The sequence below is a fragment of the Ogataea parapolymorpha genome, chromosome I (assembly GCF_000187245.1).
Source record: "Ogataea parapolymorpha DL-1 chromosome I, whole genome shotgun sequence".
Taxonomy (NCBI): Eukaryota; Fungi; Ascomycota; class Pichiomycetes; order Pichiales; family Pichiaceae; genus Ogataea; species Ogataea parapolymorpha.
In genome coordinates, this window is record NC_027866.1 from 709,420 (window position 1) to 730,606 (window position 21,187).

At 47.0% G+C, this 21,187-nt stretch overlaps 15 protein-coding genes across 15 annotated transcripts; 4 read left to right on the forward strand and 11 right to left on the reverse strand.

Moving 5' to 3' along the window:
* Positions 1 to 12: 12 nt before the first annotated feature.
* On the reverse strand, positions 13 to 2,697 carry HPODL_02240 (Protein that forms a complex with the Sit4p protein phosphatase and is required for its function; the record flags this gene model as incomplete). Its single annotated transcript, XM_014081862.1, has 1 exon — positions 13 to 2,697. One exon carries the CDS (start codon positions 2,695 to 2,697, stop codon positions 13 to 15), a length of 2,685 nt encoding a protein of 894 aa, XP_013937337.1.
* Positions 2,698 to 3,074: 377 nt separating this feature from the next.
* On the reverse strand, positions 3,075 to 5,150 carry HPODL_02241 (uncharacterized protein; the record flags this gene model as incomplete). The annotated part of the gene is made up of 1 exon (XM_014081863.1): positions 3,075 to 5,150. One exon carries the CDS (start codon positions 5,148 to 5,150, stop codon positions 3,075 to 3,077), a length of 2,076 nt encoding a protein of 691 aa, XP_013937338.1.
* A 139-nt stretch (positions 5,151 to 5,289) lies between these two features.
* HPODL_02242 (mitochondrial 37S ribosomal protein) lies at positions 5,290 to 6,210 on the forward strand (the record flags this gene model as incomplete). Its single annotated transcript, XM_014081864.1, has 1 exon — positions 5,290 to 6,210. The coding sequence occupies one exon, from the start codon at positions 5,290 to 5,292 to the stop codon at positions 6,208 to 6,210; it is 921 nt and encodes a 306-aa protein (XP_013937339.1).
* Positions 6,211 to 6,246: 36 nt separating this feature from the next.
* On the reverse strand, positions 6,247 to 7,524 carry HPODL_02243 (uncharacterized protein; the record flags this gene model as incomplete). Its single annotated transcript, XM_014081865.1, has 1 exon — positions 6,247 to 7,524. The coding sequence occupies one exon, from the start codon at positions 7,522 to 7,524 to the stop codon at positions 6,247 to 6,249; it is 1,278 nt and encodes a 425-aa protein (XP_013937340.1).
* An 87-nt stretch (positions 7,525 to 7,611) lies between these two features.
* Positions 7,612 to 8,310, reverse strand: HPODL_02244 (uncharacterized protein; the record flags this gene model as incomplete). Its single annotated transcript, XM_014081866.1, has 1 exon — positions 7,612 to 8,310. One exon carries the CDS (start codon positions 8,308 to 8,310, stop codon positions 7,612 to 7,614), a length of 699 nt encoding a protein of 232 aa, XP_013937341.1.
* Positions 8,311 to 8,603: 293 nt separating this feature from the next.
* HPODL_02245 (putative membrane protein) lies at positions 8,604 to 9,347 on the forward strand (the record flags this gene model as incomplete). Its single annotated transcript, XM_014081867.1, has 1 exon — positions 8,604 to 9,347. The coding sequence occupies one exon, from the start codon at positions 8,604 to 8,606 to the stop codon at positions 9,345 to 9,347; it is 744 nt and encodes a 247-aa protein (XP_013937342.1).
* Positions 9,348 to 9,444: 97 nt separating this feature from the next.
* HPODL_02246 (uncharacterized protein) lies at positions 9,445 to 9,819 on the reverse strand (the record flags this gene model as incomplete). The annotated part of the gene is made up of 1 exon (XM_014081868.1): positions 9,445 to 9,819. One exon carries the CDS (start codon positions 9,817 to 9,819, stop codon positions 9,445 to 9,447), a length of 375 nt encoding a protein of 124 aa, XP_013937343.1.
* Positions 9,820 to 9,937: 118 nt separating this feature from the next.
* Positions 9,938 to 10,444, forward strand: HPODL_02247 (putative mitochondrial 37S ribosomal protein; the record flags this gene model as incomplete). Its single annotated transcript, XM_014081869.1, has 1 exon — positions 9,938 to 10,444. The coding sequence occupies one exon, from the start codon at positions 9,938 to 9,940 to the stop codon at positions 10,442 to 10,444; it is 507 nt and encodes a 168-aa protein (XP_013937344.1).
* Positions 10,445 to 10,470: 26 nt separating this feature from the next.
* HPODL_02248 (ATP-dependent RNA helicase DBP6) lies at positions 10,471 to 12,120 on the reverse strand (the record flags this gene model as incomplete). Its single annotated transcript, XM_014081870.1, has 1 exon — positions 10,471 to 12,120. One exon carries the CDS (start codon positions 12,118 to 12,120, stop codon positions 10,471 to 10,473), a length of 1,650 nt encoding a protein of 549 aa, XP_013937345.1.
* A 75-nt stretch (positions 12,121 to 12,195) lies between these two features.
* Positions 12,196 to 13,608, reverse strand: HPODL_02249 (uncharacterized protein; the record flags this gene model as incomplete). Its single annotated transcript, XM_014081871.1, has 1 exon — positions 12,196 to 13,608. One exon carries the CDS (start codon positions 13,606 to 13,608, stop codon positions 12,196 to 12,198), a length of 1,413 nt encoding a protein of 470 aa, XP_013937346.1.
* Positions 13,609 to 13,731: 123 nt separating this feature from the next.
* On the reverse strand, positions 13,732 to 14,967 carry HPODL_02250 (Nicotinate phosphoribosyltransferase; the record flags this gene model as incomplete). Its single annotated transcript, XM_014081872.1, has 1 exon — positions 13,732 to 14,967. The coding sequence occupies one exon, from the start codon at positions 14,965 to 14,967 to the stop codon at positions 13,732 to 13,734; it is 1,236 nt and encodes a 411-aa protein (XP_013937347.1).
* A 64-nt stretch (positions 14,968 to 15,031) lies between these two features.
* On the reverse strand, positions 15,032 to 16,642 carry HPODL_02251 (Conserved hypothetical membrane protein; the record flags this gene model as incomplete). Its single annotated transcript, XM_014081873.1, has 1 exon — positions 15,032 to 16,642. One exon carries the CDS (start codon positions 16,640 to 16,642, stop codon positions 15,032 to 15,034), a length of 1,611 nt encoding a protein of 536 aa, XP_013937348.1.
* Positions 16,643 to 16,745: 103 nt separating this feature from the next.
* On the reverse strand, positions 16,746 to 18,719 carry HPODL_02252 (uncharacterized protein; the record flags this gene model as incomplete). The annotated part of the gene is made up of 1 exon (XM_014081874.1): positions 16,746 to 18,719. The coding sequence occupies one exon, from the start codon at positions 18,717 to 18,719 to the stop codon at positions 16,746 to 16,748; it is 1,974 nt and encodes a 657-aa protein (XP_013937349.1).
* A 110-nt stretch (positions 18,720 to 18,829) lies between these two features.
* Positions 18,830 to 19,621, forward strand: HPODL_02253 (uncharacterized protein; the record flags this gene model as incomplete). Its single annotated transcript, XM_014081875.1, has 1 exon — positions 18,830 to 19,621. The coding sequence occupies one exon, from the start codon at positions 18,830 to 18,832 to the stop codon at positions 19,619 to 19,621; it is 792 nt and encodes a 263-aa protein (XP_013937350.1).
* A 1-nt stretch (position 19,622) lies between these two features.
* Positions 19,623 to 21,104, reverse strand: HPODL_02254 (putative MFS-type transporter; the record flags this gene model as incomplete). The annotated part of the gene is made up of 1 exon (XM_014081876.1): positions 19,623 to 21,104. The coding sequence occupies one exon, from the start codon at positions 21,102 to 21,104 to the stop codon at positions 19,623 to 19,625; it is 1,482 nt and encodes a 493-aa protein (XP_013937351.1).
* Positions 21,105 to 21,187: the final 83 nt, after the last annotated feature.

Below are 21,187 nucleotides of genomic sequence, written 5' to 3' on the forward strand. Positions count from 1 at the left end.
TTTTATTTCTCTCTATTCAAACCTACTAGTGGAACGCCCAAGGCGGTGCGTTTCAGCATAGTCAGAGTCATCAACTTCGTTATCGTGACCTTGGCCAATAAGATCCTCGTTGTCAGAATCAGAATCAGACATCGCAAGCTCGCTCACTCCAGGGGTCCCGATCTGGTAGTTGAGCGAGCCATCGGCCTGGTATAATGGATGGTTCTCCTTCACGTACGACTGACCGTCATCGTTCGGGTCCTCGTAATCGTCTTCATCGTACTCATCGTCATCCTGCACGGGTCCTTCATCAGCACTCATCTGGTGGTAAGGATGGCCTCCAATGGAGGAACTCACCAAATTTTTGTCGTACACAGAATCCGAACCAGTTTGTTGGCCGTCTTCGTCTTCGGAATCCTCGTCAGACGACCCAAACTTGTCCTGCACGTTACTGGTCATCTGCTGTGTGATATATCGTGAAAATTGATCCGAGTCCAGCTCTTGTTCCTCGTTTTTCTCGTCCAAATCTTCAGCATCAATGTCGTAGTCGCGTTGATACAACGACAGATCATGGTCTTGACTGGGGTCAAGATGCAACTGGTGGTGCTGCGGGTAGTCTTCTTCATCCAGTTCCTCATCATTGCCTAAAACAGCGTTGTATTTATTTCTTGTTTCCACGAGGATCTCATTAACATAATGAGTCCACTCAGGATTCATGACACTTTCTTCAATCACTGAGGCCTTGCCGCTAGGCAAATGTAAAGAGGTAAATTTGACCACTTCCTCAGCTATCAAAGTCAGGTGCCCCATGTACCCGAGACGCAGATCTGTTTGCTCTTCGTAGTCCAAACACTTATTATGCCCATCAATGATTAACTTGGTAATGTTTCCTCGATCAAAGAGGTCAATTGCAAGATACTTGTTGTATCCAATGTCCATCGAGGCGTTCAGTATTTGCTGCACGATGTCGAAAACAACATTGTGCAGAAAATTGTTCCAAGGGAATTTGAAAAACATTTGCAATATCGTGACAATAACATTATTATCGTAGAGAGCAATTTTTAATTGATCTCCAACAACCGGGTTGTTTCTGAGTAATTGCTCGTTTTCATCATAATCGTCAGGATTAAGAGTCTCCTCATTCTCGTCAAAGCGACTTTCTTCATTCATTTCATCGTAATTGGTTTCATGTGGCTCATCCTTCTCATCGTCATTTTCTGATACTCCAAGATTGAGGTTCTGGACCTCTCTAGAGATGTCCACTTCATCATCGGATCCTTGGTCCTCACTGTTCCTCAGTTCTTTCTCCTTCTGGATGAGTATTTCCCTGGCCAAGTCTCGCTCGCGCACAATCTCTTCACCCTTCTCGTGATTAAGCAAAGCCATATTGGAACAATGAATCAATTCTGCGACCAATTCGCAAATCTTGAAACGCTCAAATCCAAGCGGTTCTATCTGTCCAAATGGGGTCTCCAAAACTTTGTCAACTTTTCTCTCCAACATCTCTGTAAATTGAGCCATATACTCGGCGAACACTTTCACCAAGGTGCCAAGGTAGATTGGGTCTCTAGGAGTCGGCGGATGAGACTCGATAGTGATGTAGACCACAGGTATGGCATCATAGTCTGAGTTGTTCTTCCTAATAATCTCAATGACGATACCCACCCCATTAGATAATCCAGTGCCTCCGCAAAGCATTTGTTTGGCCAATTCTCTCACCATTGGTTCGCTCACAAGTTGCCTACTGAGTTCGTTGGGTCCGATAGTGGTGTTTTCAGCATTATTGGCTGATATTGTGATAAACGCTTTGAGGAAGTCACCAGCAGCACTCTGAGTGGAAGAGGGCACGTCTGGTCCTAAGAATCTGATCAAGGAGGGTATTAAGTCTTGATCCTTCATCACCTCTATTACACCAGTGCTTGAATCTGGCTTGTCTGTAGAGATTACTTTGAGAAGAAAATCCATCAAAGGAGGTGTGTCAATATGTCTCATGAATCTTTCTATCAAATGGGAGTCTTGCAGAATAAATTGTATCATTTCGTCCATTTTCATATCCAGCAAATGCTCGTTAATCTTCATGAAATACGTTGCCAGGAATATGGGCAGCGGAGCAGGCTTGTCCAGAATACTCCAGAGCTTCTCTATTAAATGGGGAGTTTCCATGAACGCGTCGGTCAATGACCAGACGTCAACCGACAATATTTCCGCCGCAACCTGTGCTCTTCTGGAATGTCTCTCGGCGGGCGTTTCCTCTTCTTCTTCCTCCTCTTCCTCTTCGTCGTCCATATTAATTTCACCAAAGGATTCGGTATCATCGTCGCCTAATTGGTTGTCGTCCTTGCCGTCGTCTTTTTCTACCGAGTCGGAATCAGAATCGCTTTCGGAATCACTTTCGTGCTCATGCTCTGATTCTTCCTGCTCTGGTTCATCTTCTTTACTCTCGGTCTCGTTCTCGGGAGCATCTGTCTCCTCTTTCGCCTCTGTGTCGCCTTCCATTTCCAATTCTCGCTGGTATTTGTCGTCGTCAACAATATAGTCCACTAGCTTCTCCATCACCTCCGGCTCTCGCAGATACTCCACGAGCTTGGCGTTTGAGGCCAAAAGCTCCGGAATGGTCTCCTGCTCGTCCAAGAGGTCCTCGAGCGTGAAGTCTGGCTGTTCTAGGATCTTAGTCACGCGAGAAGCGTAGTTGCTTGTGAACTTCCAAAACCCGGACATGCTGAGCCTCCTATTATGACTGGTGTATAACTTTAAACCAAGATGCTATTACGAAAATGAAAAATGCAAGTTAATGAAGCAACCCCAACGCTCCTGATCTCCTATTTTATATATCTCCCAATCTCGAATTGGGATATTCTTTTGCCACTGCAAAAAACCAAATCTGTTGTTCTATGTGTGTGTGGGATAAACCAAGTCGGCTCGCCTTGATTTTGTTCAGGCTTGTCGTGCTGGCTCCTGTATTGGCGAAATAAATCTCCTCCTGTGTTTTTCGCCAGACAACCTTTTTGCTTGTCGTCGACCTGCGAAAATCCGGGTAAAACGGGGCCAAAATTTTTTCTCGCCTTAGTTCCAGGCGGTGCTCTCCATTTACAGGTCTATACGTCTATGTCCTGGAACTGATCCAGCCACCGCAGGTTTCTGTCCACAAGCGACACCAGCCCTTGTGAGTTTGGATCGTAATCAAACAGCCCTTTGACTTGATCCTTGATCAGAATAGCGTCCTGCGTTTGCAGCAGTTTCTGTAGCACCTGGAGACACACGTACGAGAACTCTCCATAGAAGCGGAAGTTCCAGCTCATGAGCTTGCAGCAGACTTTCAGGACATACTCGTCTGTGATCTTGTAATTCTCAGACTTGATGCCGTTCAGCTTCAAAAACTCTGTGTTATGCTCCGTGTAGTACAGATAGTATTCCAGCAGCGTGTATGCTGCAAAAACGCTGAACCGGTTGTCGAAACATGTTTTGTATGGAACCAGCGATGCCTCGTACCTGTGAATATATTGGCACTCCATGGCGATAAGCTCCCATTCGAGAGCGATGTGCTGCACCGGGGTTTCGTCGCTGCCCATTTTTTCATTCTCCCAGATCAGCACAGATTTCAAGTTATCATAAAGAATCAAAAACAGGGAGTCCAGCCAGCGCTCGCTGAGTCTTTTTCCGCGGAATTTCGAAACGTGCGAGTTAGAAGAGACAGATCCGTTACGCGAACGGATCGATCTCGAACGGCTGCGCCGCTCAGTGGGAACTTTTAGCGAGTTTTCGTCTTCGTGAGACATCTGCTCCCATTGGCGCTGCTGCTCCTGCTGCTCCATCAGCAGCGAGTCGTTGTACTCTGTTTCCATCACAAATATGCTTGAGCGCAGCCTCAGGATCTCGGACCATCCCAAAGCCCGTTCCATGATCGCCAGCAGGTCGTACGCCTCGCGAAAGGTGCTGTGGAGCTTGCTGACCTCGTCGTAAAGCGCGAGATGCGACTGCGAAACGTTCTGAATGTGTGCCACAGGCGAAAACTCTACAATACCGCCGTAGCCAGACACCCAGCCAAATGTTTCCGTATCCTCCCACACTCGCTCCAGCTTTCCCTCCGAAGGCAGCGGGAATTCAAACTCTCTCGGCTTTAATGCCTTGAAAACGTCTTTCTTCTTGTTTGTGTACATGGGACAGGAATTGAGAGCCAACAGAGCGTTATGGAAGTCCTTGTTCAGAATGTGAGAGTGGATAAGCGTTTTCCAGCATTCGAATTCTGTAGGAAGACACTCGACGGCTCGTTGGGCAGAAGCCAGGGCCAAATCTGCTCTGTTCTGGCCATTGAGAAACCGTGCCTGCTCGAGAAGCATCAGCCCGTCGCGCGAATGCTCCTTAATCGCGGAATGCATCAGCCTGACAGCTTTTATATTTTCTCCCTGTTGGAGCAAGATCTTCACTTTGAGGACGTTAGCATTCAAGCCCTTGTGTGATTTTTCCAGTGCCTCGATCTCGTGCAAAGCAAAATCATGGAACTTGGTTATTTTCAGTAGTCGCATCAGCGCATCTATCAGGTTGTTGTTCATGATTGTGGGTTGATTCACCAAACTCGAGCTTCCGCACGCGACGCCTTTCGGTATCATCCGCACGAGCGCAAAAATAGCCTCCTGGACATCCTTCTTGGATTCAAACATGTTGTAGCGACACATTCCTGGCAATTGGCGCTCAATGTCATCAGTGAACAGCAGAGATCTGACAATACATGAAACGTAGGTTTCTATCCAAATATTTGAGTTTTCATCCAGAATTTCGTACTTCTTCTTGGTGGATGCGGGGACAAACTCGGCCAAAGGCTCTTCTGAGCCGGGAAACTTGCGCTGGATCCGCAAGTCTCCCTTGCTGAAACAATTGTATGAGCAATAGAGACCTGTCACTGGGTGTTTTTCGGAGGCCGGCTGTTTGTCACTAAATTGGGCCGTTTGCAAGTACATATAGGGCTGCACCATCGATACGGTGTTGATTCCGGTGCAGTAGTGGTACTCGCCGGCGTTCGAATGCAAAGACCTGTCGTACTTGGTGAAATGCACCAGGTCTGGAGGTCCGAGCTCGTTCAGCTGGTCGAGAATTGAGGTTCGGGCGTTCACGCTTTCGGCCAGCTGGTTCTCGTATATTCGTGGCAGAGTGATCACAGGCATGACTTTGGGCATTGCGGGAGATTCGGTATGCGGCTGTTAGCTCGGACAATAACTTTACGGATTGTACAAAATATTAAAATATCGACGCGACGGTTTTCAGGTGAAAGTTTTTCTCCGTTCGAAAACAAGTTGAAAATAGGTTTCTTCAGTCATGTTCAAACGGCTGTTTTCGACCTCGAGGTCGCTGCTTAAAGCACAAACCTCGAGTCTGGATCCGAAGAAGCTCAAGCACATGCAATATTTGCTCCAATACTACGACCCGAAGGTGGTGGAGTCGATCATGCTCGCCGAGTCGTCGATTAAGAAGGAACACTTCGACAACAAGAAACTGGCCACTGTTCCGTTTGGGCCACACTACCTGGACGATCTAACGCAGAAGGACGCATACTTCGACCACGTGCCAGAAAAATCGTTCACGGATTACCTAGGAATGAGACAACTCAATAAGCCAGATTTACCACCAGGAGTGAAAGGAGATGTTGACCGATTTATGGGAGATTACGACGGAAATGAGATGTCGATGGTCATGCAGGACTTGGTGTTGTCGACAGGATTTAGCGAGGACTACATTTCCAAACTTCGAAGCAAGACCCTGATCTTAAAGAGTGTGAGAAACCAGACGTCCAAGGGAAAAATCAGCTCTTTCTACGCCCTCGTTTGCGTGGGCGACGGAAACGGGATGCTCGGAGTGGGGGAGGCAAAGGACAGAGAAGACAATGTGATGGCCGTTTTCAAGGCCCATTGGCAGGCTGTCAAGAACATGGCAAAGGTGCCTTTGCATGAAAACAGAACGATATATGGAAATATCGAGCACAAGTATGTTTCCACGGTGGTCCATTTGCGCTCTGCTCCGCCTGGTTTCGGTCTAAAGTGCAACCCGGTGATTTTTGAGCTTGCCAGATGTGCCGGAATCAAGGACCTCGGTGCCAAAGTGTATCGTTCCAGAAATAAGATGAATGTGGTGAAGTGCGTCACGGAGGCTCTGGTCGGACAGCGCACCATCTCGGACATCGCCCTCGAACGCGGAAAGAAGGTTGTCGACCTCAGGGGCATGTATTATTCGGCGTCCTGATGTACATAGTGAACATAGCTCATATCTTATTAACATTTATTTAGCGCGTTTCTGGGTGGCCTCAGCCACAAGCTCCTCGAAGATACGAGCCTCCTCAGCCTCCCACTTCGACCGCTGAGTGTTCTTGAATATCTCTCCAATCATCTTTAGAGCCTCAGCACGCTCAAGGGCTTTTGCGGTATCGATGCTTTTATCGTACAGCACAGAGTCAACAACATCTCGGATGGTCGACGAGATCTCCAGATGCGAGCCTTTCCATGCCGCAGCAATGATTTTACCAATGAGTAGCTTCTCCATCTCGGCCACAGCCTCGTCTGACGGTATTTCCTCCTTGGGAGTTTTTGTATCCTTGGAATCTTTGGAATCATCCTTTCCGTCGTCTTTCTTATCTGCTGAATCCGACGTCTCTTCGCCAGCTTCTTCGCTCTTTTGCATTTGCTCCCGCTTCTCAGTCATTTTCGCCAGCTCTTGCATCGTGCTTTGCGCTTCAAGAGCACTACTGATAGTTCTAAATGTATCCTTGATGATTCCTCCCTTCTCCCTAAGAGATCCCATCCAACCACCAAGCCCCAAAAACGTCCTGTGCGATTTCATAAATATGTTGGCCTTTGCAATGTATATAGACCCTATCGTGTGGAGAATTTCCAAGCCAAAGGACTCCATTTTGAGGTTCTCGGCTTCCAACTGGAACTTGCTCTTGAACGAGCGAATTATATCGTCCGACTTGTCTGTTTCTGTGTACAAAGAGAGCTTAGCAGTGAGCTTCTTCACTAGTTCCTTCTTGATCTCTTCCTTGCGTTGCCTGCTCTCCTCGTCCAACTTGTCCTGCTCCTCTTTCTTCACTCTTTCTTGTTCTTTCTTCATCATCTTGAGCTTTTGTTCCTCGCTCAGGTCTGCGTATTTCCCGTCTTCTAGTTTTAGACTACCACTAGGAGCTGCATTCTGACGAGCCTCCTCCTCAGCCTCCAGTTCATACTGTTTCGATAAATTTTTGAACAACGTGAGCTCTCCAATGTAGTCCAAAAATGCCTCGCCACCAAAAATTTGGTCGAAGAATTGCTCGGGATCAGCCATTTCGCTGCTCTCGCGCACCTCACTGAGTCCATGCTGGTCGTATTTAGCACGCAACTGCTTATCACTTAAGATTTGGTACGCCTCGCTGACTTTTTTGAATATTTCTGCTGCTTCCTCGTTGCCGTGATTCTTGTCCGGGTGATATTTTATTGCCAATTTCCGATAGCTTTTCTTGATCTCCAGATCAGTGGCTGTCGGAGTCACCTCCAAGAGATCATAATAAGTAGTGTCAACAACCATGGAATTGAGGTAAATAGGAAATATTTTTTTCTATGTTTTTGTATGCCAGCCCTAAAACAAACATCCGTGCACCAGCTATATAGCTACTTACAGACCGGCTCTTCTGCGCTTTTGAGCCTCGTTGCACTTGGCCCCGCTCTGGATGTCTTCGGCTACTAATTGATCGGCAGCAACGCGCTTCGGAATATACTCTATGCATTTTTGGGCCAGGTCGCCCGATCCTTCAACTCTAACCACCCCGTTTTCATCCCCGATTATATAATCACCAGGGTTTATAGTTTCCTGATAAGGCTCCGGATGAGAATCCAAGGTGATTTTGAGAGGCACGTTGATTCCGGCAAGTTTAACCACGGGGGCGTGTGCTGCGGTGCCCAAACCATAAGCAAAGACATTCCTCTGCAGGTCTTGGTGCTCCTTCAAATCCCTGATCCGACCAAAAACTACGGTACCCGGGCTCTTCAGATAGTTGGCACGCGTAGACATGAGGCCACCGTAAAGGGCGTTGTTGATCTTGACGTAAGGAGCGTCAAGCTTCTGGAGCTCAGGAGTCAATCCAATCACCAAGACTGCGTCCTCAGGCAAATTATCGATATATCCGCCTTTAATTTCCTCGTAATTTGGGTCGTTCCTCGCAGCAAAAAGAACAGTGTAAGCCTTACCTGCCATTGTGGTTCCGTTAGTGCTGAATCTAGTCAAATTAGGAAAGAAACCACCGTTAGAGACACCAAACTTAAGAAGAGCATCGGAAACGTCACAGGTGGAATATTGAGAAAAGAACTTGAGCATGTTGGTGATGGAAAAGATCACTTCGGCTGATTGGAAAAACCTGGGGAAGCAACGACGCGTCGAACGAGCAAATTTTGACGTCGATCGGCCCGCGGAATGGCTTTCCCAATGAAGAAGGCTGACGCTAAAAATTCCAGAGGGACAGCATTGTTCGAACAATAAAGAAAACGGTAGCAAATTTTTTTTCACTGGCAGTGCTGGTTCGAGACTTCCGAGGGCACTACAGGACTCGGGTTTGGCGCTATATAAAGCAAGTATGGCGCCTTTGTGGAGTCTTTTCAGAATCAACTCAAATGTCTTCCGCAACTGCCAACGTTTTGGCCACTATAGGCACCATTCTATGGTGTGTGCAAATGATACCCCAAATTATTCACAATTATAAACGCAAAGACACTGAGGGACTCAATCAGTGGATGGTTTTGCTTTGGTGTCTGTGCGCCCCATTTTTCGCCATCTACTTTGTTTCGGAAAACAGCACAATCCCCATCCAACTGCAACCTCATTTGTTTGGCTTCTTTTGCCTCATCGTTTACTTACAAGTGCTCTACTACCCTCCAGTGAGCAGGCCAAAGAAAGACATTATTTTGCGCGGCGGTCTATTTGTGTTTTTCTGGGTTGTGCTCGAGGTGGGTTTCATCATCCCCCTACGCATGGAATACTCCAAAGGAGTGAAATGGCCGCTGCTAATTTTTGGAATCATCGGCTCCGTGCTTTTAGCTGTCGGATTGTTGCCACCATATTACGAGCTTTCAAAGCGTCAGGGACGAGTTGTTGGAATAAACTTCATTTTCCTGGCTACCGACCTCAGCGGAGCAGTGTTTTCCCTCGCCTCGTTGGCAATCGGAGACATTGATGTTATGGGCTGTATATTATATTCGATTTGCGCGTGTTTGGAAGTTGGGATTTTCATGAGTCACGCGATATGGTGGCTCAGATTCGGTCGCAGAAGAAAGCCGGTGGACGGTGACCTTACGCAGGTGTGTACCGAGGAAGAAAAGGATTTCGACGCGATGGAAATTCCGGAATCCTTGGTTTAGCTAATGGGTTTACGCATAGAGTGCATAGTATCATAGTGATGTAATTCTAATGACGTCTACACCGAATAAATAACTGCCAAATATAAATAGAGTTGTTCTAGCAGGCGTCGCGTTGCTTGACGATGTAGTCGACGGCCTGGCCAATCGTCTTGATCGAGTCCTGGTCTTGGTCTGCAATATGGATGCTAAATTCGTACTCGATTTCCATCATTATCTCCACCGAATCGAGCGAATCGAGTCCCAAGTCTTTGGAGAACGATGTCTTTTCTGTGAGAGGAGTGCCTGGCTTGATCTTGTTGTAGCATTCGAGCATCTCCGTGATTCTCTCCATCACTATTTCTCTGGTTAATGTGGGGGCAGAGCTGTAGAATCGCAGGCCTGACACAGGCAACATGTGCGTCGTCGGCTTCACGACACCCTGGCGAGCTGCCATGGCCAAAGCTCGACAGCCAAAACGGGATGCTGGGAACATTTTATTTTATAAGTATCAAATCTCCACAGCTACTCCAACTTTTTGAACCAAGGTGAAAGGCAGGGTAACGACGGTTGATAAAGTGGTTTTTTTATTTTTCATTTTTTGTTCGCTCGCCATGCTCAGACTGTTTTCCGGATCCCTGCTCAAACCGGGCCGGTTCTTCTCTCCTTTTAAAAGCGCAACGCCATCAATCATGTCGCGCATATCACCACTTCCCACCGCATTCTCGCAGCAAAGATTCGTCACCATCAACCAAATCAATAGAGGACAGGAGTTTATTACCAAGAAGAAGAGAGGTTCCAAGGCCCCCGATCTTCAAAGAAACCCAATAAAAAAGGGCGTCATCTTGAGAGTCATGATTCTCAAGCCAAAGAAACCAAACTCGGCCCAGAGAAAGGCTGCGAGAGTTAGACTTACCAACGGAAGAGTCGTGTCGGCATATATTCCAGGTATTGGACACAATGCCCAGGAACACTCGGTGGTGTATGTGCGAGGCGGTAGAGTGCAGGATTTGCCTGGTGTTAAATATCACTTGATCCGTGGAGCCATGGACTTGGCTGGTGTTGCCAATAGAAAGACGGCCAGATCCAAATACGGAGTGAAAAAGCCCTCGAAAGAATGATGTACATAGAACCATTAACTGATTAATTACCTGGTATTTCTAATTTCTTTCTCGAGCTCGTCCAAGCACTCGTTATAGACGTCTTTATTAAGCTCGAGCACGAAATCCGAGTCCGTTTTTTCGTCTGTTTCTCTGACCACCTTCACTTCCTCGATATCCTTGCCGTTTCTATTAATCACTCCACCCGAGTAAACAAGTCGCTTGAACCACCGGAAATCTCCATCTCCGAAACAGAGCGTTACCGCTGTTCCATGCCTGTTGGCACGTGCTGTTCTGCCAACTCTGTGAATGTATTCCTTGGTAGAAAGAGGGAGGTCGTAGTTTAAAACAAATTTGATCGATTCGATGTTCATTCCGCGCGCGATGAGATCGGTAGCAATCAAAATACCACCCTCCTCGTGGAACTTTTTGAGGATCTTTGCCCTCTCGTGGGATTTGAGACTATAATTGACGGACATTATGTTCAAATCCAGGCCCAGCTTTTCACTCAAAAGCGTAAGCAGACGAGCAAGTCTAATTGCCGACTCATTCGATTTGGTAAACACAAGTCCGTGAGAACTGTACTCTGGCTGCTCCAGGTAGCGGAGTAACACCATTGGCTTGAAAAAGGCCAGCTTCTCGTTGACCCGCACAAATTTCTCGTCGAGATTTGGCGGAATCTGGTACAGTTCGTTCACCAACTGTTCTGCGTTGTTGATCACCACCAGTTTAGGCTTGAAAAGCTTAAGATGGAACAATTTTTCGGAATCTGTCGTCAAAGTCGCACTGAAAATCAGTTTACTGCATTTCACAGTATAGCTGTTGTAAAAGTCTTCTCCTTCACCGTATTTCTGGTCGTTCTCCAATTTGGTGATCAAAGTGTCGCACCAATTTTGAAACGACTGGTTCAGCAACCGATCTGCCTCATCAACCACCAAAAATCGGAGCTGTGAAAGGTCCATGCCGTTCAGCAGATGCTCAACTAGACGACCTGGTGTGGAAACAACTATGTCAGGCTTGATTGCTGCAAGTTTCTTCGCTTCTTCCTTAACACTCACGTCACTACGGAGCGCTAGAGCATTAATATCGAGGCCTTTTGTCAACTGCAATATGTTAGAGTAGACCTGTGTGATCAATGGCTTCGTTGGAACCAGAATTATGCATCTTAGTCGAGGAACAACTCGGCCAATTAAGCTTTGTACTATTGGAATCAGGTATGCTAGTGTCTTACCTGAACCTGTCGATGCGTTGACCAAGTAGTCGCCAAAAGGGGTCGGATCAATCTTATTGGCACTGATGTCTTTCAAAAGAGACTCTATCACGTTGATCTGCACGGAGAAGGCAGAAGTTATGCCAAACTTGGTCTCGAGGTTGAAAATTATCACTGGATCAAGTGCAGGCTCAAAATCCTTGAATGGCTTTGTTTGGGTAGTATTGTGATACTCAGGAGTGGAAAGCCAATTAAGGTTTTTGTTCTTCTGTTCCTGCGAATACAGAGACTTGTCTCGAGGCAACTTGGGCTGTGGAAGCGGTGCGACGTCTCTCTCTATCTCCATTGGTTCTGCCTCATCGATGTCTGGGTGTTTATCGGCAATTTTGTCCTGTAATTCCATGGTTCTGCTGTACCGTTCAAGCACAGACGAGTGAGGATCGGCCCCTTCATCTTCAAGAGGCCTTTTACGACTGACTGTGGACATGATTTTACTCGAATTTTTTAGGAATATTTTCATTAAATAAATTTGTTTGTCTCACGGCTGTGCAAAAAGGCTCTCTTAGGAGGAGCTTGTCACTGTCGTTGGAGACGGACCGTCTGTCTCGTGCTCACGAGCCTTGGACTGAAGTTCGTTAATCTCTTTTTGGAGACGCTCAACCTCTCGCTGAAGCTTCTTCCCGTAGAAGTCAATGTAGTATGTGGCACCGTTATAGCTCGCCATGAAGAATATGAAAGAGAGGTAAATGGACGCAACGTATTTGTATTTGAATACCAGAGGACAAACTGTCATTGTCCCTAGCTGGTAGAAGTATTGGATTGCCATAAAGGCAAAAACAGGGAATGGTTCTGGGAGCGAGTTGACGAATTTCCCTATTGGCTTTTTAGCAAACGCTTTTCGAAGATGCACAAACGAGGTCACCTTTCCGTTCTTAATTTTTTCAGCGCGCTTGACGGTGATAAAGTAATGATACAGGGACTGCCACACAAAGTACATCAACGATGTGTACAAGATTCCGTTCCATATTTCCCAGTTATGCAACTTCATGGATCCTGGGAACCGTGTTTGGCGATACTCCACAGGCAGTTGGTGTGTTATCACGTACATCACAGCGGGCGGAATGACATGAATGAAAGTGGAGGTCGTTTTATCGATGGAATGCAGAACCAGCTTGTTTTTCCAAGTTATCACAGCGAACGAAAGCGTACCGTAAGAGAAGCTCAAACAAGTCACGTACAATATTTTTGAACTTGGGAGAGCCCATAAGAACACCATGAGCAGCCCGTTGGCAAAGTAGCACAGGTCTGCCAGATAATAATTCCAATTCATTTTATAGTAGGTGATGAATCTGATCGGCATCAAAGCAGCAAAAAGCACGGTGTACACGACATGAAACCATTCCGGATGCTTTCCAATGACAAGACCGAGAAAGAATATTAGGTACACGGAGCTGGCATAGTACAGTTTCTCCGTTTTTGACGCGGTAATAGTCTTGTCAATTCCAACATACAGCTTGTCAAGTCTGTTATTGAGCACCAGCTTTAGATGTTTCATGTCATCATTGCTGATGTTGAACTTAATTTTCTTTTTGTTGAACTTCTTGATAGACTCCGAGGAGTAATTCTTGACCCGTTGGTAGGTTGGATGCTTTTTGATCTCTGTTGACAAGATCTGCGGGTTTAGCAGATCGAAGAAGGAGAGATCGTCCATATTGATACTACTTGAAGAGCCTCTTCTGGGATGCCTTGATTTTGGCCCGCTTCCAGAATCCAATGCCAGCAAAATCGGCGAGTCCATATCGGAACTAGACTTCATGAGCGGCGTGGAGTTGGCTGTTGATGGCTGGCTCATGGAGTTTTCGTCAGACTTCTCTGTGGTGCCCGTTCCTGTGTCTTCAGACACATCTTCTTTGCTATCTTTACCATTGTGAGTCACCTTGACATCGTCGGGTGCAGATTCGGGCTCTTTTGTCATCCTGAACTCGTAAGTCAACAAGATCAAAAATAAATTAAATAATTTACTTTATCACATGCCATCATAATAATGTTGAAAAGCAAGCTTTCTTGGCTGTGCTGGATTTATATCAAATTATATGGATTACCACCGGTGTGCCTCGTCGCCTTCGGCCCACTCCTTCTCGACATAGCCCAGCTCCTTTTTCACGCGGGCAACGGTGGATGGATCTCCCATGTTCTTGCCCAGGTTGTCGCTGATCTTGATGGCCGGGTTTCCGTTCATACTTTTGAGCTTAATAACAATGTTCAACGGAGAAGAGCCTTCAAAGTCATTAGTCAAGTTTGTGCCAATGCCAAAAGACGCACGCATGCCACAACTATCAGCTTTCTTCTTGTATTCGATACATTTGTCAACATTGAGCGAGTCGCTGTAGCAGATCACTTTCGAGAATTTAGGTAGCTTCAACACTTCCAGGTAGTGGTGAGATATTTTGTCGGTGTAATCCAGAGGAGAGCCAGAATCCTGGCGCACCCCAACGTAGTGGTCGGAGTAGGGTGGAACAAATGCTCTCAAAAAAGCGTCTGTACCAAAAGTATCGGTCAATGCCAGACCGGCATTTGCAGTGCCCATTGTATTGAGCCAATAGTCCATTGCCAACTTGTTTGCATTTTTGTAGTCCTGTGTGACAGCCGCAATTCCCATCATCCACTCGTGGCCGACTGTGCCAATTGGTTTGACTCCAAATTCTCTGGCAAACATCACGTTGGACGTTCCCAGAAACAGCTCACCATTGTCGGCCTCCTTGGCAGCTTGACACAGCCCTTTCATTACCAGGCGTTGTGTTTCTAATGACCGTCTTCTACGGGTGCCGAACTCGCTGAATGCACAGCCATTGGCAAGTAGCTTGGCTCCTTTCTGTCTGGCTTTCTCCAATTGTCCCTCGTTGGTCCAGTTGGTATCCACATACCTAAAATAAGCTTCCGATATGAGAGATAGTAGTGGAATCTCATACAGCGTGACATCGACCCACTTGCCGGTCACCTCAAGACCGAATTCCTCCGGTTTGTCCACGTTTAGGAGTTTCACTTGTTCAGCAGGCCGCAGCTTGAAATCCTTGATAAATTCGAGATATTTTTCAGGCAAGAAAGGCAGTTCGGTTCTGAGATAGTCAATGTCGCTCGGAGTAAACCTGAGCGAACCCAAATGGTCAATCTGTGTGCGCAGCCAGTCTAAAGCGGCCTTGTTCAGTTGCATCGATGGCGTCCTATTGGTGTACCCAAAAACAGCTTCTGCGTTTGGCAGGTTTATATAGATCGCCGCGTGCATCGTGATCTTGTACAGATCAGTATCCAGCAAAGAATTGACGATAAAAGTCATTTTGCAAATTATGAGTAATTGATAAAAGTATTATTTATCAACTGAAATATATTGCATACATACACTAAAATACACTATCTTCGCCCAAATTTATTATTTCGTCGGATCTCGTCAATCTCGTTGATTTCATCTCAAACTCATTCAGCCCAAATACTTTCAACCCGTAGAGAACCACAATGTCTTTGTGGCCCCAGTTGTCCTCGACAACTAGCACGACGTTCTTCACCGGGAACTCGTCAAGAATCATCAGGATCTCGCGTGAAAAGGGAAACGTTTGGTAGCTTTGGCCGCCTCGCGCCTGGAACTCGAACTCACTCACCTTGGCAAGCCCGCGAAGATGCGAGAACACGAGATCTTGGTTGTAGTAAACTGCCAGCTTGTTTCGTAGCAGTTTTGCGTGCTTCGAGTTGGCCGGCTCCACCAGAAGCGAAACGCGGCGTGGAGCACACTCGGTAAGCGAGGAGACACGCGGATAATATAGCCCCACTTGACGCAGATAATTGGGCTCACTCAATTGGACGCCAAACGTGATTGGAAGGTCCTGCGCAAGAGCCTGCCAGTACTGCGAGTTGTCCACCAAAACGTTCGCCGGCGAGTTTTCCGAGCTCGTGAGTTCGACATTGTTCAGACCCGTCAAGGTCCGCTTGTGGCCCTGTACGGTTCGCCTTACGAAATCAAGCCAACCGTGAAGGACACGGTCAAGCACTTTTGTGCGGACGCGTTTCAATTTCGGTAGAGTGGTGTACTTTTTCAAGACCCGTGCGCCCCGATCGTAACTTGCGTAGTTCAATGTACCGGCAACACGAGGCTCGAGGCGCTGGTTGAACTCATGTTGGACCAGTCGTGACAGCGTAGTCTCTATCTCCTGCTCAGAATAGCCTGCTGATTGAAGAGCTTGGATCTGAGAACTCACCGAAGACATTTGCCCATCCACTTTTTCCAGCACCTCATGCGAGATCTCGTCTCTCAACTTTTCGACCTCAAGTTGGGAAATCCGTTCTTCCATGACAGACTCCAAATGTTCCATCTTATCGGATACTAGTTCTTCAAGCTTTTTGTCCAATGAGTCTTGGAGAAACTCAATGACTATATTCTGCACCGACTGCTTAATTTCGCGATGTGAGAAGTCCTCGTGTTTCTGCAATTGCTGTATTTGCTCTTCGATTTGCTCTATTTTGTGCCTATCATTGTTATTGTTCGTATTTGAAAGCTGCTCCAGTTTTTCGCCAATCTCACCAAGTTTCTTTTCAAAACCTCTAAACTTGTGATGCACAAGCCCCAGATCCACTGTGTTTTCGTAGTAGCTTCCAGCAGATGCCAAACGCGCAATCACCATCAAGAATAATATCACTACTAGCACAGGGAACGTCTTGATGATGTACACGATGGTCTTGGATTTCAAGAATGCAGGAGGTTCCACATCTGGCTCCTGTATTTTTTCTTCGTCGCTGGATTCAACAATGGTCTCGTCAAGAGACTCATCATACGAATCTTCGTCCTCATCTACCCACTCCTCGTCAGACTCATTATCCACAAGCTCTGGCGAGTTTTTTCGCCTCAAAAACTGGCGATTCAGGTACTCGACATCCTGCCGTCCCAGAGAGCTCGCCTCATCGTCCGACGCCGACCAGTCGAACCCGGACGCTATCTGCTCTAGCTTGTCTTGTATTTTCATGCGCGAAACAAATAAACAAAAATTATCTACAGTTTTTACCGGTGTAAGGTGTAACTTTGATACACGATAGCCTGGATGCTATCACACATTAACGGGTTGCAGTCTAGAGAAGGAGGTTGTCTTCCATGTCATAGAATATGTTGCGCAGAAAGCGGTCTCCCGTGGTGTCGAGAAACTCCCACAGCGAGTCCGAGATCTGACCATCGGTATCCTTTTCGAGAGTATCGTTGCTTGGCGGAGCAAATGCCATTCCGTCTGTCGAATTCTGTTTCTGCTGCGAGCTCAAGTTGCGCAGATAGTGGTCTATGCCAATTGTCCCTTCCAGAAGTCCACCGTTCGAAAAATCTGCCGGTTGTTCACTGCTCGATTCGAGGTGGCACATGGCAGCTTTGGAAATTTGTTCAAACGTGTCTCGAAACATGCAAGCCGAAGGCCACTTCTCAGCCATCACATACAAAATGCTGGAGCAGGCATTGATGGTCTCGTAAATAGAGGATTTCCGCTTCCATTTCAGCACACCAAGCCCTGCATCGAGCCAAAGACAATATATGAACGAAATCCCCGAAACGAAACAGCAGTGCATGGCTAGCCAGGTGTAGCTCAGTTTGCCTTTTGCGTGGATGTTTTTGTAGTTGATGCAGATAGCAGAGGCAGACTCTGTAAAAATCTTGAACCAGTCAAGAGCTTCTTTGGGGGCCTTTTCTCTCAGTTTTGCTACTTCTAATACCACCGGCCGAAGTAGAAGTAGCATGGAATTGTGGTACGAGATGATCGACCAATTGTCTGTTTCAAAAGTTGAAACCGCATCGTCTTTGGATGGGAACGTTGCCATCCAGTCGTTCAGCTCCACAACTATCTGTACGCGCGTGGCCTCAATGTCTTCTGGGTTCCCCAACAAATGTGCAGGCTTGTAAATGAACGTGCAAATATTCGATTGTATTCGCCGTAGCCGTGCTACGTGACAGGCCACTCTCGTCTCCTCCGAGTGTGGGGGAAATGGGGCGTCAATGTCTGCATCCGAAATGCTGAACGGTCTTCCAAGAACCAGAGCGTTGATTCTCTCCATCCCGTATGCTGACCAGAAAACACGTGACCTGAGTTCTTCAAGCTTTGCGTCACAGCTGCGGTATGGTTTGCGGTGAAGACCCAACGCCACTGCCGTTCGGATGGCAAGACCTGTGGTCTGCCAGCACGATGAGCCATCAGGCATTTTCTGGGCGAAAACAGTGATCAGCAAATACGCCTGGACAGCGCGCAGAGTAGTGGCTCCAATGACCGAGCCGATATTCTCGAACGCTTTTTCGTAGTAACTCCGCTTGTTGGATGTCTGAGTACGGTCCTCAAGCAGCTGGGTACCTATGGCAAAGATGATGTACACGAAAAATAATGACTCTGGGTCCTGCGAGTCGTCGTTCATCACTTGGTTGAACATCGTCAAAGTGCTGTTCCAATCCAGAAACGGGTACTGACATTGAACATAGTTCTTGTATGCCGTGAGATACGAGGAGGCAAGTTTTTTTGATGGTTTGGAAAAGACCGTTTGCGCAGGCTCGGCCTCTTCAATGCCAGAAGTTGTGGGGTTGGGCTTTGCAGTGTAACAATTGATAGACTCGCTAATGGTCTTTGCGATGTAGTATGCACTGCTTTCTCCTAAATATCTTGATTCTCCGGCTGCCTGCAATGTGATGTACCCAACCTGTTGAGCGAGATCAGATTTGCTGGGCGCAGGGTTCTGGACCTGTGGCACTTCGACTGAACTTTCTTTTCGCGCGTCACCAACGCTCTCCAACTGGGCAGTAAGCTGCTGCAGTCGTGTTTCTAAAATCTCCAAATAATTCCGTTTAATTTCTCTTCCTGTAGGAGGGTCGATCACCGTGCAATCGATTCCCAGCTTGAGGCAAGCAGAGCAGCTAGGGTATTTCCCGTCGCATTTTTTTCTTCGCTTCTTGCAAAAGCAGCATGCTGCCATCTGGTGTTTCCCTCCCGACCTCCGCCTCATGGTCCCGTCTGGCGTTTCCGACTGCATCGGATAATCTGGCACTTGTGGAATAAAAGTTTGTGAGAGATAAGAATCCATACTCTAAATAATAATAATATCTCCGACCGTATCTTATCTGAAAAATTCTGGCGGAAGTTCCCGTTGGGACAGATGATAAATATGCTGGCATATGGACTAAGCCAAAAATCATGTCGACTTATCCTCCAAGAGAAGAACTACCTCCACTGGGTGCACTGTGTCTCGACTACACCGATGACATCCACCGGCCCCCAGGCGATCCGCTGAACGAGCTGTCTTACCAGTTTCCAGTGATTCACGAAATGGTGAAAGATGCTACTGTGTGGAACGTTGTCAGAAAGGACGAGTATTCTGATGAAACATTACAAAACTACATTGATGCCTGCAACCGCCTTCAGCAAAGAGGAGCTGTCGGGGTGATCACCTCCTGCGGCTTCTTGGCTCAGGTGCAAAACCGTCTAGCTGCCGCGGTGGAAATTCCGGTTGCAACAAGCAGTCTTATTCAGTTACCGTTTGTATCCATGGTGATTGGACCATCCAAGCTCATTGGGGTCTTGACTTTCGACGCAGAAGTTCTAGGAAAGGCTCACTTTAAAGGTCTGGGAATTGGCGAAGAGCTTCAGTCCAGAATTGTCGTCAAGGGATGTCCTGTTGGGGGTGTTTTACGCGGGATGATCATAGAGGGAGACCCGTACATTCATGACGACCTGGAGAAAGAGATGGTTAGTATTGCAAAAGAGCTTGTTGGGGATAATCCGTCAATTGGGGCAATTGTTCTAGAGTGCACTCAGATGCCACCATTTGCTCGCGCAGTTCAAAAAGCAACAGGCTTGCCGGTCTACGATGCAATCACAATGATCGACTGGTTTTACTCTGGTTTGGTGACCAGAATAGTTCCCGAAGACGGAAGAAAAGAAGAAGGGCTACGTAGAAGACGCAGAAGCGCTAAAGAACTTAAATAATCTATTCTAAAGCTGGTATGAAAACGTTTTTTTCTCGTATCCTCTTACCGAAAACGAAAAAAAGGTACGGAATTGGAATCATTCCCAAGGCAATGAAACCAATTAAGCTGGCGCCCCAGTGGACATTCAAGGTGACAAACAGCTGTTTTGCGAATAACGGAAAGGAGGCAGCAAAAACGGACCGTAAAAACGTGGCAGCCGCTATTGCAGATGCAGAGTAGCAGGTATAGGTGTCAATGAGATAATTCAGGCTTCCTTGGAAAATGGTTATGAAGCCACAGCCCATCATCATAATTCCCAGGCAAGGGACGGGCCAGGGAATGTTCGGCGAACAAGTCCATCCAAAAATAAATATTCCGGCGGGCATTAGCCATCCCAAAATCATCATCACTGGAAGCCGCTGTTCAGGTAAAGGGTCCCCATTGTTCTTTTCCACCAAACTGGCGTACCGATTAGCCCAAAGCATGTTGCCCACACAACCAAAAAGAACTCCAAGCAGGAGCGAAATGCATGGTAATGTCCCTGTCGTTCCTTTCCACCCCTTGGCCAAGTAAAATGCTTCCGAGACATTGGTGAGAATCAAATAAAATAACCCATAAACGTAGCTGGCAAATAGCGACATTAAAAACACAACAGGAGTGGCCAGAATGGCAAACGGCCGCACCATGTGGATTTTGACTAGCTCGCGAATGTTCAGGTCCCAAGTATCCAGTTTTGAATGTATTTCCCATGATCCTGACTTTAGGCGCTCTTTTTTGGCTTCTCGTGCCAGCAAGACAGGCTCATATGTTTCATGCAAAAAGGTGCAACAGACGACAATAATGCAAATACTCAATCCCCCAATGAACCATTGTGGATTCCTCCAATTGGTTTTCATGCTTAATAACGACCCTATAGTAGGGCCCAGCGCTGCTCCGTTGATCACGAAACAGGCATAGAATGCAAATGCCGCTCCTCTTTGTGCTGGCGACCATATATCTCCAAGGACACCTCCCGACGCCACAATTGGTGCTCCGGCAAAAAAGCCACCCAGGAACCGTGTCACCATCATTGCACCTAGGCTGTATGAGATACCGGTTGCAAATGTCAACATCGCGGACATAAGAAATGGAGCAAATATGCCAATTTTGCGGCCGTAAATCTCTGACAGTGGAGCAAACACCATAGGGCCAAAAGCTATGCCGAGGATGTACAGAGAAGTAAGAAGCAGTACCACTTCTCGCGACACTCCAAACTCGTTCCGAATATCGTCAACACAGTATTCAAACGACATAGTTGTGGAATTGAATTGTGCACTGAATGTGGTCAATCCATAAAGTACTGTGTGTACCAGCTTTTTTTTCGTGCTCCAGTTGATTGGTCTTTGGAGACTTTTAGGCTGGAACTGGAGCATCTTGGCCTTGTCTAGCTGTAAGTGCTCATCGAAATAAGACTTGTCAGTCGACAGGGTCTCCAGAACGATCTCAGAGCTGTTCTTCGACATGAGGGGGCATTTCAGTGAGACTACTCTTTTAAAAAGCCACTGTTTTGCGATCCACCAAAAATTTGACGTTTCAATCCGAAGCG